The following is a 20,875-nucleotide window of genomic DNA, read 5'->3' as shown; positions in this document are numbered from 1 at the left end:
AAGTGTAAGTAGAGCATAACAAATAAAAGGGCATTTCTTTCCCCTAAAAAGCATCATAAAACATGTGATATATTTTTCTAAGCATGGGAAAGTAATTCTGACTCAAGATGATAGACTGATACATGATTTTATCGTCTTTCATTTTTCTATGATCTCATTAAAGTAACAGTACAGGTGTAAATCATGAGGGAAAAAAACAAAAGCAAAAAAGCAAAGCAAAGGTACAAGAGCCATTGGTGGAGAAGTTTTAACCAATTTCCAGAAAGCAGGGTTGATAAAGAGTGGTCATTAAAGATGAAGATGGAGTAAGATGCATCTGTGTCTACACAGAGCAAGTGAGACCTGAGGAGGGAGATGATCTGCCTTGAAGTGGAGAAAGAGAGGACTCGGAAACATAAGGAGAAACAATGCTAGGAGTGAGACAGGACTCTGGAAACAGGTACACCATGCCTTAAAAGCAATTTATTCCATCTTTATCCGTAGATGCAGGACTCCAGAAGGCAAAGAAAAACCAACGATGAAACCGATTAAGCCTATTTGGAATATATAAGCTCTCAGATCACAAATACACTGGATTATTTGTAGAATAAGAAGTAACTCAGAGAATAGACAAGATGCTAGTACCTTCTACGAGATTTGTATAATATATGCTGTACACTGTGAAAGGAAAACGCAAAAGAACCATTAGAGTTAGAAAACAACAATTATATTAAAAAATAGATTGGAACATAAAAAGAGTTATCCCCAAAAATAAAGCAAAAAAAAGATAAAAATGAAAATAAGAAAAAATATGGAGGCATCTAGGTTGTATCCAGAAGCTCTAACATCTGGAGAGAAAGGTTTCTAGGATGAGAGGAGAGAGAGAACGAGGGGAGAACATTATCAAAGAAATTATACAGAAAATCTCCCCAGTAACAAAACCTAAATATGCAGATTAAAAGAACACATAATAATTACTGAAAAAAAGATCTACTTAAAAAAAAACTACTCTGAAATGTTAGAAGATGAATAATAAACTGAAATGGAAATTTTTAGAGAAAGAATATGAGCTTGTTGCAAACAGATAGAATTAGCCCAGAATTGGGCTTCTCATCCCCAATACTGGATGTGAGAGGAAAATGATGAAGGCCTTTACACTTAGGAAGAAAATCAGAGAAAAACAGAATAAAGATATTTTTTGACATGTGAACTTCCCAAAAATTTACCTACAATGAACACTTTCTTCAGAAGTTACTTGAGGATATATTGCAGTGAGCACCTCTAGACAGGGGAAGACACAAGACAGGAAAATAGTGGTTTCCTGTCCCAGAATGACAACTCTGCAGTTGGTCTTGAGAAAATCAGCCCAGAATGGACGCACGGTTCCCAGAGGGAGGTCTCAGAAATAAGTGGAATTGACACATAGATAGACTATATGGGATCCTCTAGAAAAACTTGGTATGGCAAAGGCAATTATTGATGTATACAAAATAATTCCCTGAATTTTAATAGTCTCCTTTGAATGGAACAAATATGACCTTGGACTTAAAGAGGAAGGAAATGCGTTTAAGTCCACCACTTAGCTCCCAAAGAACAATATTAACATTGCTATAATAATGTAAACACTCATGTCTAACTTGTAGAATCAGCCCATAAACTAATTACATAAGGCTTGTCAGACAGCTCATCTGCTCTGTGATTATAGAAAAGACAAAATGTTTCCAACCATGACAACATGGAGAATAGGTAAAGTCCACGTTGTTAGGAAATTAAACACTGGGAGAGGAAATGGAAAAAAGCGATGGGGGTGTAATTGTCTTCATATTTTAAAAATATGGTGGTAAGAGATTTTCCTATTGTTGAAAAATAATGAATATTTAAATTTAAGACTTGAAATTACAAATTTTACAGGGTCGAACTGTGAATGGTCATGAAATCATATTGGGAGGAAACATGAAAGAAAGTGGAGTTGGCAAAGTTATCGAAATCCTCATCTTGCAGAACAGGAAGCCAATAAACAATGTCTAAAACTATAAACCAAAATAATTGAATAAAAAGGCATGTTATTAGAAACATAGACACAATCACCAATAGCCCTAAAATTAAACTGTTAAATGTGGTTAAATCTGGGGAGCAGAACTGAAGAAGGAGACTGGTGCTTTTTATTCTGAGCATATAATCTTCCAGCTATGTGCATACAATATTTAGGTTATAATGGATAACGTTAAAATAGCTGCAAAAATTCAGTAGCCTTTAATTTTATAAAGCAAAAATCACATTTATATATTGCCTTTTGAAAAATCATTTACAGGTTTTATATGCCGTGCTTCTTTGGGGCCAGGAAGTAGTTGAAATTGGAAGAGGTAAACAGTTTTCAGAAATGGACGCTGTGAATATCCTGCATTTTAATTTGGTCTTTATCCTGTAAGAAATAGATTAAAACTGTGTTCTTTAAACTTTTAGCTCTGTCTTACAATTGACATGGCAATCTCTTGGTCTTTAAATCTTTCAACCTTAAAAAATTAGAATTTATATTATGAATTAAGATATTTATCACTTAATATAACAAAGCTAATAAATTTACAGCGGCTAGTAAATGTTCAGGAGCTCTAATAAAATATGGTATACATATGATTCAAATAGGAATGATGTATATTTCAAAGTAGTTAAATGATAACAGTCTTGGAAAATGTATATTCCTGTTGAAGATTTGCTAAAGGAGAAAAAGTCTAAAACTTGAAAATATTTTTAAAATGTGAATGATTTTATGATCATTTTATATATATATATATATATATATATATACAGGATCTTAGAAGTCAGTTGAGTTTAATTTTGTTTGAATACAGATTAATATGTCTCAAATATGAAACATAAACATAATATAATGTTCATTCTTACAAAACTTTATACTCAGAGGAAATCACCAAATGGAAACACAATCTGTAAAAATTGATGGTGACCTCAAGTTCTTTCTGTTGTTCAAGTGAATATAGATTTTGTAGTTATGCAGTTTGACTTAACATTTTAGGTGACCAAACTATAAATTAAACCTCAAAGTGAAGTTTGCTTTACTAGCAAAACTGCCCCCTATGGTACAGGTACCTTATTGAAAGACTGAAGCTTGATTTATACAAAACAAGAAGACACAATCCTGGTATTTGCCTCAAATTTACACGTATTTCAGATGTTGAAGTGTATATAATCAGATGTTGATTAGTTGAAACCTGAAAAATAACTGTTCATGGGACTCAGAATCATGCCATGAACCTTATCTAGTCAACATTTCTAAACAACCCACAGCACATCACTGGCTTGGGGTGTCTTTGGCTTTGATGGTGCTTGAATCTAATCCAGACTTGCATCTGTACGGCAAAGGGATACTGCTAAGCCTTAGGTTGTTTTGGCCAACACATAGGACATAATTTGTACCGGAGGTTAAAAGCTTCTGACTCTTAAACACTGAGTGATCATGGTAAAGAAGTCTTTGGGCCAGTTGACTCTTTTATTTTTTGTACCTGGTTTTGTGGGGAAAATTGATTCTTAATCCAGTCAGTCTTACCCTAGAAAGCAAACTTTACTTTCTTGTAACACAAAGCATTTCTCTGAAATATGTTAGAGGGTAAAAAAAAAAAGTTACTATTTTCAGATTAAATAATTAATTTTATTCATTTGACAACCATCTGCTGTGAACTTATTTTGCGTCAGAAGTATTCCAGGTGCTGGGAATACAAAGGCGAACAGGGAGGCAAGTCGTGTGTTACAGCTTCTCAAAATACTACAGCTTATGCCTCTACTTTTTGTTGCCTTTTTTTCTTCTTTTCTCTTTTTTAAATCCACTGGCAAGGAAAGTTAATGAAAGAAGTTATATCAAACCAAATCTGCATTGAGAAGAAAAGGAAATAGCAACGGGTGCACTGAATGTTTGTCAATATTAAATAAATTTATTGAAATTCAGTCATGAGCACTGTACCATAGTAGCACTCCTTCCATTAAGACAGTCTTCTTAGATAACCTGAAATATACCTGAGGTTAAGCCATATTTGCCTCTACTCTTCCCCCACAAAAGATACTCATAAGCTGTCAACATAGAAACAGGCAAATTAAACTAGTGTCTCATGTTTAGTTTTGGTTTTTTGTTTGTTTGTTTTTTTAATAAAAAATGAATATGTCTATCTAGAAAAAAAATAAAATATAATTATATTTCACCAAATCTCACTGATTTGTTCCTGCACATGTATCTTAAAGGTAGTTGTTCTGTCTGTATGATGGAAGCTTATCCCTATAATCAGGAAATCAATATATATCTAGTGTTTGGCCACGGAAGGTCTTATGAACATTTATGAGCTTGGTGTTTTACATTATTTGATTCTCCTCTGTGTAATCCTGCCTCTGTTCTGTTCTTTCACGCCTATCATCCATTAGCTGTCTTTTCTCTGCCTAGTGACTCAAAATGTGCAATTCCAGGCTTTGTCTTCCTAGTAGCACTCTGTATTTGACTTCAGTCCATCACAACTTTTACTCCTTGAGTCATACTCTTTGGGTAAACTAATTTTCATAGTATTAATCTAAGAAACATAGTTTAAATGAAGAGTTAATGTCTTAAAGCATTAACAATTTGAAAATAATAACTACATTTTCAGTTTCTTATTCTGAAATAGTATATTAAAAATTTTATACTCCATAGCAGTATACTTGCTTAAAACCCAAAATAGGCATATGATAATTATGTATGAAATATCCTTTACTTTTCACTGAGTAGGGGACAAAGTGCTTTGCATAAAGGTTCTCCACATTTGGTAACAGTGTAAAGTGGTCTTTTGACTAGTTGACTTTTTTATTTTGTATTTGGTTTTGTGGGGAAAACTGATTATTACTCCAGCCAATCTTACCTTAGAGAGCAAAACTTTTAGGTGCTTAAAAGAATGGCTTCGTATGTGACCTATGAACAGGGTTGTTTCATTCACTTATTTATTCATTCATCCAGATAAGGATTTTGAGCAGAAAGCATTGTTCCACATACTAGAATTAACCATAATGAGCAAGGCGTGACACTTCTGTTCTGATGAAGCTTACATTTTGGTGAGAAGGGAGAAAGAATAAATAAATAAGCAAACTAGATAAACTAAAAATCTGAATAAAGATATCACACAAAAGTAAATGTAATGCCAATATTCACGTAAGGCAATTTTTTGAAGAGTGACTGGGAGCTACTTGATATTGGGAGAGTAAGGAAAACCTTTCAGTGCGTGGTATTTAATTTGAAATCTTACTGACAAAGAAGGACATTTAGGCATTTAGTTTACTTACTGGAGTAGCTATTTAGTGGATTTAGCCATTTAGAGAATGAACTAGGGGAAGGCAGCATCTAAAAGTGGTTGGCGACATGAGTTAAAGAGTTGACCTGGATTTGAATCCTGATTTTACGTCTTACTCGCTGGAGATCCTGAACAATTTTTTAGCCTCTCAGTGTCTAACGGGCAACAACAGAAATAATATCTATATCAAACTGTTATTGAGAAGATTTAGTAAGAAATAGGGGCTACATGTTTAAAACAGTGCTTGGTACATAGCTAAGTACTTAAGAAATATTAGCAATTATTATTGTTCTTGCAAAGGCTTTAATATGCTTGGTGAGTTAAGAGGAACAAATAAACAGAAAAATCACTGTGTTTACAATACACTTGGAACAGAGAAAATGAGGTTGGAGAGATGAGTAGTCCAGTAGTCCACATTAAGTTTGTAAAATTTGTGAAGACAGTATTTGGATTTTATTCTATGAATGATGGAAAGCCATTGGATTATTTTAAAGGGGTCGGGGAGTGAAAGAATGTAAGCTGTACCTTAGAAAGATGTCTCTAGCTACTGTATAGAAAATTAATTGTAGAGTGGAGAGAGTGTAAACATAATGTCTCATTAAAAGGTTATCAGGCTGATTTAGGTGAAAGATGATGGAGGCAGTTATGGAGATGGAGAAAATTAGGTGGACTTGCAGTATGTTTTTAGAATAAAGTTGGTAAGATTAGGCTTTGGATTAGATGTGAGATAAGGGAATTTAAAACCTCAAAGAAATAAGGATAACATCTAGATTTTTGGCTTGTCTAGCAAGGCAGATTGTAGTGTCATTTACTCAGATGAAATGACTGAGGGAGGAATGGGTTTGGGAGCAAAATCAAGAATCCAACAGAGACAATTCTAAGTTGTTCATGACTATTACACATATCAGTAGAAACAGTGTATGAATCTAGGGAGCAGATACTTGTTTGAGTTTTGACAAAACAGTTTTGACAGTTTTTAGCATAATGATGACAGTGAAAGCCAGGGGCTACATATTGCCTCAGAGAGAAGGCATACACAAAAAAGATAAAGGCATCTAGCACAGAGCTCTGTAAATCATAATATTTATAGGACTCACTAAAGAAGTCCCATAAGCTATACGTGGACTAGAAAAAAATAATGGGGTATTAAGAAATTCAAAAGAAGAAAGTGTTTTAAGAAGGATGTAATACTGACTTTGTAAAACACTGGAAGTGTTTTAAGAAGGATGTAATACCACAAAGATGTCTAGCAACATAAGATCAAAGAAATGACCATAAAATTTGGCAGCAAGAGTCACTGCTGATTACAAAACTCAGATGAAGAGTGGTGATCCCAGAAAATGAATTGAAATTGATTTGAAAAGAATGTAAACCAAAGCAGCAGCTATAAAAGAGTCTTTCAAGGGAAAAGAAGTAGGGAGACAGGGGTCGGAAAATATGAGATCACGGAATTTTTATTGTTGTGCTGATGTTGTTTAAGAAAGGTTTGTTTTATAAAAATAATCTAGTGGGGAGCAATATGCTGATGTTGTGAAAGGCAATAATTAGATAAATGAAGCCCATGAGCAGATGGTAGTTTAATCTGGTGTGTAACCCTGAATAATCACGCTTCTACCTTTTCTTTCATATATATATATATATATATATATATATATATATATATATATATATATATATATGGTATGTGTGAGTGTCTGTTTTTATTCCCATTAATTTCCCAAGAAATGTTCATAGAGTGGTATATTCCTTCCAGGTTTGAACATTGAGGCATGAGTTAGGAAGTCTGGTTTCAAATCTAGGCCACAGCATTCAATCACTGTATAATGCTGGACAATGCACTTATTCTCCAGAGGGGAGGTTCCTCATCTACCAAATGAAAAGTCTGAAGCTGTTAATTTGTTTCATTTTCATGATGGGAACATTGAGTAGATAGTGGAGCAACAGCATGTACATGCCGATGGAGAGAAGGTGGTATTTGTGGTGGTTGTCAAATAACACCACCAGCATTATGTTCATCATCACTGTCATCTACCCTTATTCGCAGGAAGTAAAAGCTGACAGAAAGAGGTCTCGATGTTGATTTCTTCTTAGTAGATGCTTCTTTTACAAATGGTTATTGATTTCCTAAACTGGAAATCATCTTGCCAAATGAAATTAGTAAAATTAAAGTTACAGGAATACATCAAACTGGCAGGGTTTTTGGTTATAATTTTGTGGACCTTGGTGTTAAGTAAATATAGGTATCCCAGATCCTAATGGAACAAAGGTATTGTAAAATGTAGTAAAATAGAATAAACAACAAAAGTCGTTTTTTAATTTCTCAGCTTCTTCAAACTAGCTTTTGTTCAAATAAATCATTATCTTTCTCACTTTACTCTCACTTTTTATGAGGACAAAGGGAGCCAGACAGAAAGGATAATTTTCCCAAATGCCTAGAAGACAAATGTTCCTGTAAAGGTAGATGGCAAAGAAGCAAGTTAGGAGTCTTGCTTCATTGATTTTCTCCTACTATGCTCTTCTGTCTGCAGTAGGATATGAAAACATTAGCATTTATAAAATACTGCATTTACACATTGCGTATGTTCAGAAAATGTACTGAAACCTATATTTTACCAAATGTAGTAACCGAAGTAAGTGACCATTTTATTTCTCTCATGACTTTTGGACATTAAATTTCTTATAATAAGTTACAATACATATTTGTTAATCAGTAGCTCAGGAAAAGATGTCATTTGGGATTCAGCAGGAAGATCAGTCGTTTGGACTAACAAAGTGTAAAAACCATCTGTCCTCTCTTTTGTTTATATATATATAATATTATTGTACCCTGTAATATCCTGCACTAATAGCTTCTGGATTTGAATCCTAAGCCCATGCTTTTATAAACAGATTATATGGATTACTGAATATGCTTATGAACAGAATGTTATTTCTTTTACTTAAGGCCATTAGAGAACTCATGCATTAAGAAATACATATGATTTGATCTTTAAAGTCTATCTATTTAGGTACTTAAAATAAGTCTGTCTGTACCATACATTTGTTAGTAAAATGAATTTATATTATTTAAACTTTTATTTGCATGTCCAGCCCTACTAGTTATACTAATGAGGGAAAGGTAGGGATAAGAATGGATAATTAAACTGTATTGGATAGAGCACTGGAATGCATTTCTAGCAGTTATCTGGCTAATGGGATCAAGACTAATGTAAACATGTCTAAACAACCCACACTTTTCAAAGTTAACACAATTTCACCCTCTGCATTATTTTTTAAATTTCCTTGACTCTTCCTTTAACCTTTTCTGAGATGAAGCCAATATTATGAACATATCTTTAAGGAGAAGCCTGTTCAGCATCCAAACTGAATGATGAATTGTGTTATAAAATCCCAACTAATTTGACAATCCCTGTTTGCCTTTGGAAATACAGGTTTTATATCATTCAAAGGCTTACAATTTAGTTGTAATCTAGAAACATGTAGGAGATAAAAAGAGGAGAATTGATGATAAATAAATTTATGATAAAATTTACCAGTTACCAAAAATGTTGCTAAAATATAACTAAGGTTCCAGAGAACCAGAAGAATAAGTCAAATACGTAGACAATGGAGATGTGGACATTCTGTTTTACAACCCAGAATTTTGGGAAGAGCAAGGTGGTTTTTGGTAAGGGTCTTTTTTGAAGATTCAATTTAATTTAAGGGCATATTTTTATAAATTTCCTCTATTGCATTTCTGAGTCAAACCTCACTCCTCTGTACCTCAGACACACAGTTTGACTTTTTTGCTAATTCCTGCTTTCACTGAGGTCTTCAGTGCCTCTTATTTAAGTGCTAGTAAAGCAAAGTATCAGGTGTTTTGGAATGAAATACTGCATTGCCATTGAAGAGAGAACAATTGGCAATGACAACAAATGTGGAAAAAGGCTGTGCTTTTATTTTCCTTTCCCCTCAAAGCTTTTTGGCTTTGTAAAAGCTATAGATGCGTTTTATATTTGACATACACTGATTTATTTCTTGAAAAGCAACCTAAAGATTTTGATTCTAAAAATGAAATTGCAGGCACTAATTTTTGTCCACTATGTTTCAGGTATACTGTGATAGTCTCTAGAAATTCCACTAGAACAAGACATTGATGGTTTCCGAATTCTCAGTGCAGGGACAATTTATTTATAAGAGTGTAAAGATTAAAAGAAATCAAATGAGTATTTTCTGTAAAATGTGTTAATGTATTAAGTGTCATGAGAGAGTAGGGGAAGGGGTTGTGAGAGATCATGCCAGGGGAATCCAACCACATTAAGGAACAATCAGGGTATAGTTAAAGTGGGAAGAAAGAGTGTTCCATGGCAAGGGAGAGCAAGTTCACCATCAAGGAGGTAAAGAAAGCACGCACAATTGACAAACTGCAAGAGTAGAATGCTTAAAGCTTAGAGTGAGCACATCGTGAAAACATGAGAACTCTGGAGAATCAGGCAGAGTCCATTTTATGAAGATAAAGCATGCAAAGGTGTTTGGATTACATTTTAAAGGTAAACCACTTAAATACAGGTGTAATACAACAAGATTTGGATTGGACAAAGATTGAACTAAATACTTTTTAGTTATAGAGAGCTAAAGCAAATGGTTAGGAGGCCATTTGAGTAATTCAGTTGAAACATCATGAATGACACTCTGAATTAGGCTGGTGGAAGTGAGGATGCTTAAGAGGTGGTTAAAATTAAAATTCATGTGATGTACCCTGTGAGAGATTGGTGAGATGGGAGATAAAAGACGTGGTGATTGTATGGCGGTGTGAAGTTCAGAAAAGAATCAAGAATGATTTGAATCTAGCATCTTTTTTCTACAACAATTGGGTGAATGGTGGTTCTATTCATTAAATTAAAGTTACTGAGGTATCTGGGGGTTTCTTTATTATTGCATGTACCCCACAAAGACATTATGTATCGGGGAAGAAATCTCAGTCTTTGAACTCAGAAGAACTTCCATGTAAAGTGATTGCCTCTAAAATGAATCTTTGACAAGTTAATTTGAACTTTCTGAGAATCTGTTTTAGTTAAGTTGTTGATGCTAATGCCTAACTTAGAGTCCTTGCTTAGACTGGAACTAGCACATGTAAAGCAACTGGCCTAGTACATGTCAAGCAGTAGGCACTCAATATTGCTGTAGTTATTTACTTATGTGTCAGTTGTCCCCACTAAAATGTAACCTTGACAGGAAGAGGGAGACGGTCTCCTTCTCATCTTTATATCCACAAATACCAGGACACGTTAGGGAGTCAATAAATAATTGTTAAATAAAAGTGTTAGAATATAATTTGGTTCTTGTTTAAAAACTAATTTGGCATAAAAAGTAAAGACAGTAAACTCAAGTCTCTACTTGTGACCTTAAGTTTCTAATGTTCCTTCTGTTAAACATGAAGTCTCAAAACTTCAGTTTTGAGAAGAGAAGGAACATTTGAGTGTAATAGAATCTGGTGCTTCACTAGATGGCACCAAACCATTGCCCTAAAACAGCACTAACACAAGGGAGTTGGGGGCAAAGGAATGGAAAGCTGGAAATCCTTATAGTAATCTATATTAAATATCTATTTGGTGTTCTTATGGGTGTGTATGAACTTTAACCATGTTTTCAGTCAAATTCTCACATACATACAGTTACGTTCTGCATATCTAGGAATGCGACATGATTCAGTTAAGAAAAGGGGACTTTATTCTCTTCTGTCTTTCATTGGAGTACATTAAGCACTTAGAAAAGGACATTACTGTACCTCATTCAGGCCAGAGGGTGCATTGTTGTTGAGACAATTTCCCAATTTTTCAAACCTTTAATTAATTCTGTAGTAGAAATAAGCAAAATAGTGCCCATGGTGCCCTAGCGGTCTTGATGACTTATGTTTCCTTTAGGGCCTTATTTACTATTTGGGGGTAACTTAGATCTTTCAGGCGATAAGACTAGCTTGTTTTTTAGCATCTTAAAATTCATGTGATGTACCTTGTGACATTTATTTAAAAGCAAATGCCCTGAAAAAGTGAGGGACAACACATTCATCATTGTTGTAATTTTATTGTTTCTCTCTAATCCATTTCTACCCTCTGCTAATTGGCCGTGTGGGTTGAGAAGCATTTGTGTAGAGTGAAGATGCCATTGATGAATAAGTCTTCTTGCTCTTGTTACTATATTGCTGATTCTATAATTATCCAATGTCCCACTCTAGATCTGAGCATAATAGCAACTAGATTATAGACCTTTTGGAGCAATTGAACCCCTGATATGCTTTTCTTTTTCTCTACCCTTCTGTTAATGGTCCTGAAGTTAACATCAGTTTTCTTTCCGAAGTCCATGCATTCTGATATATGGATAATCAGACACTTATGAGATAATATTAGACTTGGAGTTAAAGGGTTCTCAGAGATGAATTGATCCAAACTGTACCAATTGCCAGGAAATGTAAATACTAAATTGAGTGTTAATCAAATTATAACCTACTGGTACACTCAGTTATATGTTTGATTTCTTTTGCAGTTGTGTATATACCTACATACATTTATGCAATATATATATAATATACTACCAGACATCTTGTTTCAAATAGAGTGGCTCTTTTAAAAAATAGAAAATATGAGGATTCATTTATTTATTTTTTCAGTGACCATGTGGCTTTATATTTCACTGTATTAGGACTGTATGGCTCTTCCTGGATGTTTTCTACATTGTAATTAACGGCTGTGGTCCAGTTGATAAAATATCCTTTTTCCTCAGGAGATGCTCAATAAGTGTCAATTGACTTAAACGTGATGGGATAGTAAAATCTACACAGTTCTTGAGATAAAAAGCATGAAAGAGTTAGATTCATTGTTGGTGGCAATGGCCTCTCTACTAAGTGAATAAGAAGCTGAGGGCCGCTAATAATCTACGCAAGCATTTGTGAAACATAGGAACTATTTGCAGTATTTTATAGGGTCATCTCAATTAGCTTATACAGCAACCATCTCATTAAATAAGGAAGTTGAATACTATTTTATTGCTGTTTGGTATTTGTATTGTATTAGTTGCCAAGTTTTATTTTAGATTAGCTAAAATAAAATAAATATTGATTAACTAATGCAGTTTATTTGTCAATCAAATTATTTCTAACACTGTGGTCCACTGGAGAAAATTAATTGAAAAGATCCGTGATGTTGCCGATATTAAGGATCAAGTGCTAAGCATAAGGACACTATACAAATAATATACGAAGTTCAGGAGGAAGAATAAAAAGGATGAATATGGTCTACTTAGATTAACCCTCTTGGTCCAAAATATCATTTTCAGTATTGGAAGATGCAATACGTGGATGAGAAAAAACAAACAAATGGGATTGAAAAAGAGCTGGGGAATATATAGAACTACCCAACTGCAGTACAGATTATTTCCGTCTAGTAAAGCAGACAGAATACCTGTAGAAGGAAAACTCATTTCTAAAACTGAACAAATCCCGGGAGTTTTCTGTATTGTTCACTCAAAAACATAACTGACATACTTTAAGTTTCAGGGGCTTTACTAACTAGAATCATCCTATTGCTTGTCCTTGCTTCAGTGGAGTGCATTTTTACTTAGCAGATGCTGGTTCACTACATGCAATGCCTATGGGCTTGGGTTGATTGTGATACACTAGGAATAAAAGAGTGAATGGATTCTCAGGGTCTGGAATGGTTTCTCTATAACAAATGGGCCTCCTCCTCAAAAGTAAGTCAAAGCCCTACCCAGACAAATCCTACAGACTGTCTCTTGCAGAAAATCTTTAAACATATTTTACGAGTTAATGCAAAATGCATTGGGATATTTCTTTGTAACCCCCTAAGTAATGTGCATATTGAGGACACCGGGTAATTCTTCATTTGAGATTTACTTCTTATCTTATTTGGTGGAGATACCATCTGGCAAGCCCTGTCACTAATATGAGCATTGAACTAAAGATATTTCTTAATATAAAAAAATATATAACTGCAGAATTTTCTTATATAAGTAATGTTTACCTATTGTATATTAACCATAAACTGTACAACTTCAATTATAAAAGCAGAGCACATTAAAAAATTATTTAAGTGCTATGTTAAATAAATAACTTTTCCCTTGCTTAGTCTCATCACACCCTGCCATTATGACTCAAATAGGATGTGGCTAAAAAGATGCATTTCTTGTTACAAGTAAAACAGATCATTCTCTGCTACTTGAAATGAGTAATACTCTGTTGAGAAGCATAGAAATTATTCCTCTGATTCCTTATAGAGTAAATTTATTCACCAAATATTTATTGAGTGTCTTTTCTTAGCCAGGCAATTTTCTAGGCATTGGAAGATCCAACACCTAGAGTGAATATGATACACATTGTTCTCTTGTTCCTCGGAAAAAATGTCTAGGAGGACACATTTTATTACACGTAGGATGATAACGAAACAAGAGAAGTCCAATCATTAGTGAAATATCAGGGTTTGGAAGTGCCTGTCAAGGACACCAGCCTAGTCTGGGAGGGCAATGAATGATTCCAGCAAGACATAACATTTTAACTGAGACCTGATGAATGAATAGTTTATCACATGTGACAGGTGAAAGTGTGTTGATGAAGGGAGGCTACCTAGGGGAAGGAGTGTTTCAGGAGCAGGAACAAACAGCAACTTATAACAGCTCTATAGTAAGACAGTGGAAGGCACACATGACTGGAACTTAGTATGTGAGGAGAGAAGTGGCAAAACCTAAGCCTGGAGAAGCAGAAGGGTCCACCCATGAAGGTTCACATAAGCCATGGACTGTATCTTATGACATAAGGAATCCATAGGAGATTTTAAGAAGCTCAAAATAATTTCATATTTATACTTTAGAAAATCCCTTGGGAAATAATGTACACAATGAGTTAGAGAGGAAGGAAAACTAGAGTCACAGGATCTATTACACATAGTTGATTGTTAGGAGACAAAGTGTAGATGAAAGAGTGTAGACTGTGTTTGATGAGGGGTAAGGAGCTGAGGATCTTGGACATGTGTTTAGGCCTTCAGGTTTACCTTATTTCTTTCGGATTCACTTTGTTGGATTCTCTTAGAAATCCTAGTATGATGGCAGTGGGGCCTCTGATGTGGCAATATCCCACACTATTTTGAGGCTGTGATAACTGAATGCAACATTTTGCATTTTGGATCTCTTTTTATCACATGAAGCATATTTGTAAAACAATCTTTAAAATGTTCTTGTAAGCCACTCAAATTGTATTTTAAATGTTGACATTTGTTCACTGAAGTTTTCTTTACTAGAAATAGTTAATCATTCTTTTTTAATGCTTTTTTAATGCTCCTCTTCCCAGTTTTTCTGTTCCACAAAAGGTTTTATTTCTCTTGAGAGGACACTTGCTATAGGTATGGAGTTGCCCTCCTTGTCATGCCACATCATGCCTGCAACTAAAATACTGATCCTGAATAAACTTACCACTCCTCCTGTTCAATTCATGGCTACTTGCTTATTTTACATTCAAGTTGCAGACTAGTCCCATGTTGACTTCGACTGAATAATTGGCTCATGGATGCCATGAAAGAGTTTGTAACTCAGACCAGGGTGGACCACACATTTTAGGAGGCAAGAACTAAAGCCCACGACCCAGGCCACACACTTGACTCCTTACACAGTGGCGAGTACATTTAAGTAGCTGCCTCCTTTTCATTTCTTCAGTAGATCAGAGCAGTTGATGACAATGCTATAAATTGAAGGACCTGTTTCCATTTGCCTTAATAATTGCTGTTTAACATTTGGTTCCAGGGTAACTTCCTTTTCCTTCGTCTCTAAATTTCCCCACTAACAACAACAAGAACAGCAACAAAGGCTTCTTTTTCCCCTGGCCAAGCAATGACTGATAATCACATATTGGAAAATAAAATGTGTGTCCACTAGTGTAGTCAATAAAGTTGACTGTATTTGCCAGACTACTTATATGAAGCCACCAAATGGTGACACAGTGCTCTAAAAATCAAGAAGCCATTGATCTGGCAAAGAGCACCTAGACATGCTTAAGTCATTAGGGGACACTTCACACTTAGGCTCTGATTTCTTACAATGAGATATTTTATGACTCTTTATAAAACATTAAGAACACATTTTTTTTGAAACTACATAAAAACGTAACTTAGACAAAGGAAATTGTCATACTCACTTAGTTTTTTCATGCAGTCACGAAGTCTGGTTTCCAAGCTCAGCACTCTTTGATGTAGCTCCTCATAGTCATAGGCGCCAATTTCCTCCTGAATTCCAGTGAGGACGGCAGACAGATTCCGGATTTCCTCCTTGAACTGGGTGATTAACTTAGCATCTGTTTTATACTGTTCCAGCACGGGGATTAAGGGCAGGAGCTCATCCATTTTCTCTTTCAACTCCTGTGAAAAGCAGCCTATTGTTCCTGAGAGCCATTTAAAACAGATCACGCTGCTCCGTTCTTTTTATTATGATACTAAAGGAAATTATTAAAACAGCTTCAAAATTCCTTATTGATTTTTGGTTGAAATTAAGTATATTGTGAAAATTTAAGTGGCCATGTGATTAGTAGTAGTAAGTCCATTTATTTCAGCTTTTCCATACAAAACCTTGTTTAAATGCTTAGATACTTTTCTGTAACAAATGTAGCCTTATCATAATTAGAAAAACTTCCTATGGTACAAACTATGGGTTATATACTATCTCATTTTCTGCTAAAATTTTATATAGGGAACAATGCATTATCTAGTTAGGAAATTAAGCAGAATCCATCTTCTAATTATGAATTAAGTTTGAATAAAGTGATTGGAAATAGGTCAAATACCCTATAATTGCTCAGTTGAGTCTAATCACACTCACCTATCAGGTACCCATGTTATGGGGAACATACAGACAATTTTGGATTCTGGATCAGCTTTTTTCTGACACTTAGAATTTTTCCATCATGGCCATCTGCCAATTTTGTTTTCCTTTGTTCTCAGGTATACCTAGATCTTTTTAATATCCATTTTAAAACAACTTCATTATGAAGATAAGTTCAGTAAGCATAATAAATCATGTGAAGCTTCCCAAGGCTCAAAGAAATGTATGCTACTGTTTCCTATTTTGAATTATTACCTATACTTTGACTCCATTTATCTTAACATAGATACTTTAGAGGTCATTATGTAAGGCAAAATTGCTTGCCCCTGTAGTGAATTAACTCTTTAAGAACCAAGGTGCTTAGTTTATGTAACATATGAGCCAGTTACACAGAGCTGTTTGAAACTGAAGCATTGATTTTCATCAAACACATACACACACACACTTCGTGTGATACACCTGGGGGGTGTGTGTGTGTGTGTGTGTGTTATATATTTCAATAGGCATGGCTATATATATATATATATATATATATATATATAATTTCAGCAGTTTGATTCCATATTGTGAATTTATGGGAAATAATATCTTTTGTGGAAAGAATTGTCCCTCTTATGATTATTTAAGAATAATACATAGGTGCTGTCAGATATCATACTTACACTCACTAATTTAAGGAGCTGAAAATTACATTTTTTAAATTACATTCAGTAGATGTTATTACTATAAATGCATTAAAATAGCAGGAACTCCCATTGCTGCCCTGATTTATGGACTTGAGTTTCTTGTGGGGAAATTTCCAACTTCCTCTGTAAGTTCAGAATCTTTGAATTTGTTCACATGTACATATTGAGTGGGAGGCTAAGAAGAGACTTAATAATGAGAAAGATTCATAAATAACACAGTCAAAAGGCAGAACTGCAGAGCTTTGCTCATTTTGTCAGCTCATTTGGAAATAGACTTATTAGTTAGAGTATCTTGTAACATCCCTAAAGGAAGACACAATTGTTTCATTAGGATTTTAATGAGAATATTTCTGTTAGTATCATTTTCTGCACATTATAACAACCGTTACAATGGAAGGTTTTACATTCTACTATGGGCATATTTAAAAGCAAGCAATGCGATGTCAAAATGTTGGTAGATTTTCTTCTCCCTCAATTGAAAACTAGGTATTTATATTCTTTAATCTTTTCAACCTTCATAATTTGATTATTGGCAATCAATTGTGAAACTCTTGAAACTTGTATGAGAGCATTGGAAAGCCCACCCAATGCTCAACTCAAATACTTAAAAGATTAAAGTAGAATAGCATAGATCTTTGTTGGCTAATCTCTTCTAGAATTTCACTTTCTACTATATTGCTTTCACAGCCAAGTTCTCAGCTAGAGTAGAGCCAACATCAATCTCTTCATATAAGAATGACAATCTCAAGTATAGTCATTGGCATGAGCTTTCTATCTGAAAGAGTGTAGAAAACAAAACCTACTCAGTGTTCTTGATAAGATGGAAATTGCATATCAGAGGAAGATTTTTTTAGAGTGTTCTTCAATATTGAATTTACTTCGGAATGTTCCATTTCCTCTTTTCCAGTACAGTACCAGCACTTAGAGCAAAATCCAACTCATGGTAGGATTCAACAAATAAATAAATTCCACGAATATATGTTGAGCAGATAATTATTATTATTTGTAATTCAGAGACCTAAAGTCTACTTGGAGAAGCAATGCAGCATTAATATTAGGAGGTATAGGTCTGGAGTTGGATTTTGTGAGTTTGAATCTTGGTTCTCAAGCATATTAGATATATGTCTCTGGATAAACTACTCAACCTCTTTGATATGATTTGACTCTGTGTCCCTACCTAAATCTCATCCCAAATTGTAATTCCCACATGTCAGGGGAGGGACTGGGTGAAAGGCAATTTGATCGTGGGGGCTGTGTCTTTCATGCTTTTCTGATACTAAGTTCTCATGAGAGCTGATGGTTTTAAATTGTAGTACTTCTGCATTCATACTCTCTGTCTCTCTCTCTCTCTCTAGCCTACTGCCTTGTGAAGAAAGTGCCTGCTTCCCCTTCTGCCGTAATTGTAAGTTTCCTGAGGCTTCCCCAGCCATCCAGAACTGTAAGTCAATTAAACCTCTTTCTTTCACACATTGCCCAGTCTCAGGGCAGATCTTTATGGCAGTGTAAGAATGGACAGATACACTCTTTGTGCATCAGTTTCTTTATCTTTAAACTGGATATGAAAATAGTGCCTGAATTACAAGATTGTTGTAAGGATTATACAGTTAACATACTGAAAGTGCTCAGAAGCGTGCCTTGAATATGTATAATTGTTCCAAAAAATAGCTATTGTTGTAATCATTACTGTTATTTGAATTTTGACATATAACTTCAGCATATACTTGGATTACATGAACTAGGAAAATCCAAACCATTATGTCACATGGTGCTGTGGCCTGTAAATTGTTTTCTTATTAGTAGCCTGGCTGATTTGCTGCTAGGAAATTTATAGACTAGGCACATTATTTCTTTGGGTTTATCTCAGGTTTGTATCTTTTTTGTTTCTTTGTTTTCCGTCTTCTCTCAAAAGTTCCCAAAGATGCACATACTTCATTATTCATTCCTCAGCCCTGTCAACCCTGACACGCTCAAGCTGTCCTTGGGCTTTGCAGAATTCTCACTACATTGTCCATCTGCACCAAGCAGTCTGAGCTCCTCTCCTCCCGGTTAGTTCCTTCTAGGAATGCTCTTCCCACAACTAAATGCCAGCTTACTATTTTCTACTTTGCCGATGACCTCAACATTATGTTCACCTTGTTACCTTACCATCTACACTCTAACTCTGAGCATTGAAAATTGACACAGAAAATCTTTTGGTTTTCTTGACCCCCTGTAATTTAGTAGTGGAGGGGTAGGGTCACTAGTCCCAAACTGCTTTCCTGTAATTCTTCCCCTTTTAAAAACAAAATTACTTGCTCTTCCCTTGGTGCTTTTAAGTAATGTTTATGCCTCTACTCACTATCAATTCACCTGTGTGTTAGTTGTCTTTCATAGAAGAGAGATTACGTATAATACATCCAGCAGAGGTGCTAGCCGTACTTTGTGTGTGGTTTGGGCTCAATAAATACTGCCTAAAATTAATTATTTTGCTCTTCAACCTCATATACTTACGTTATCCATAAGTTTCCTATTTATCCATTTCACTCATACATTCATTTTCAATAATCTTTAAACTTATTATTATATCTTCTAAGTCTTGCTCTGATTTGCCCTAATATCTTCACCTGCTGGCTTTGTTTACTTCTCTCTTCAATTTAAATCTCATGATTAATTATTTCCATTCCCTCTCTTTTCAATAACCTCAACTTTCTCTCCCTCTTCTACTTCTGTTATGACATTCTTAGTAAAGCTTTAAAACCAGTTCAGGGTATAATTCTCTTCCACACCTCTCTACTCAGTCTCTTGAGTACCACTGAAGAAAATTACAAAACCATGAAATTTTCTGCCACGTTAAAATGTGTTAGGCAGAGACTCTGTTGCATGTTCCTCACTAGCTCCCCACCTGCCACCATTAGGTGCAGGAAGCGCTCCTTTCCTTGAAGGGCTTGAATTCAGATCCACTCCCTCAACGTCAGTAGGGAATCTCACTTCCTAATTGGCAAGAAAAACAGAGGCTGTTAAGTGGGCAACCACAGTGTGTTTTATGAACTGTGGGCTGTGCCTTGGAAAGGCAGATGATTTACTTTTAACAGAAGCTCAGACTGCATTATCAGACCAAGAGTTTTTCCTTAAAATTCATGACTCTTTCACACATAGTTAACAAAAGTCCACAAAGCATAATTCATTTCTCCATCTTCAGTATTTGTAAATGATTGCCAGTAAAACACTTAAAATCTAGAAAAAGACTTGATTTGTGCAAAGTATAAAACAACTCTATATGCTCATATTTATGGCATAGTTATTTCTTTTAAAAATCTATGTCATCTACATCTTTCTTCATATGAGCAGGGCATGAAACCATTAGAGAAATATTTATAATTTAATTATTACTTTTCCTTGGGGTTTCCCTTTGTTTCAGAAAATCTACCAAACTCTACAAGGATGAGGCTTTTTTCATAGCAAGCCTTCTGTGTCTTCCTGTCAGCTGCTAATAGTCAGTTTCAGTGGAAGGATGACTGGAATCCTCCATGCGTCTTTTACCTTGCATATGTGGGCCAATGAACAGTCAATTCTAGCTGACTGTTCCACTGCTGTCCATCCTATTAGGGTCTGATTTGGATTGACAAGATTGCAGAAGTCAAACCCACCTGAAAATGCTTGGTCATAAGTGTCTTGCGATCGTCTTCAATCTGCCGAAACTTTGCCTTCAGCCCTTTCATTTGGGTTTCCATTTTTAAAACATATTGGAAATCCCTCTGAGTTCTCAAGTTTAAGACCTCAATAGACTGGGACATGTTCTGAACCTGTTAAACAAGAAGATTGTCTGTAATTATTGTCTGTTTGCAGGTTTGTGCAATCACTAAGAAACAGCAAAAATGCCATTAATATAAAAATTAGAAGTGCCAAATTCATAATTGAATTCCCATATGACACATTTTCAGAAGAACAATTCTTCATGATAAACATTTAAAGAATTCAGCAAGAGACAATTATACCTAGACAGGAAATTTAAAAATGGGCATTCCAGCATTAGAACTGACTGAATATAAGTTAGTTTAA

The 20,875-nt window shown here is 34.9% G+C and overlaps 1 protein-coding gene and 1 long non-coding RNA gene across 4 annotated transcripts in view; one reads left to right on the top strand and one right to left on the bottom strand.

The window, feature by feature from the left end:
- LOC141580336 (uncharacterized) overlaps positions 1 to 20,875 on the top strand; it is a 494,168-nt gene that overhangs the window by 214,973 nt on the left and 258,320 nt on the right. The window contains exon 2 of one of the 2 annotated variants that reach the window (XR_012512566.1): positions 18,193 to 18,275. This is a non-coding gene — a long non-coding RNA (uncharacterized LOC141580336). Of the gene's footprint in view, positions 1 to 18,125; positions 18,276 to 20,875 lie in introns of those variants that run through there. The other variant, XR_012512565.1, reaches the window with a different exon arrangement.
- The window catches only part of OLFM3 (olfactomedin 3), a 194,021-nt gene that overhangs the window by 4,820 nt on the left and 168,326 nt on the right, over positions 1 to 20,875 (bottom strand). For both annotated transcript variants that reach the window (XM_010343804.3, XM_074381333.1), the window contains exons 3-4: positions 20,464 to 20,619; positions 15,472 to 15,691 (exon numbers count right to left, since the gene is read on the bottom strand). In XM_010343804.3, coding sequence (XP_010342106.1) covers positions 15,472 to 15,691; positions 20,464 to 20,619 — 376 coding nt within the window. The remainder of the gene's footprint in view (positions 1 to 15,471; positions 15,692 to 20,463; positions 20,620 to 20,875) is intronic.

This window comes from Saimiri boliviensis, chromosome 11 (genome assembly GCF_048565385.1).
Source record: "Saimiri boliviensis isolate mSaiBol1 chromosome 11, mSaiBol1.pri, whole genome shotgun sequence".
In the NCBI taxonomy this organism is placed as follows: domain Eukaryota; kingdom Metazoa; phylum Chordata; class Mammalia; order Primates; family Cebidae; genus Saimiri; species Saimiri boliviensis.
The sequence above is the reverse complement of the archived record's forward strand: the minus strand, read 5'-3'. Positions and strand labels throughout refer to the sequence as shown.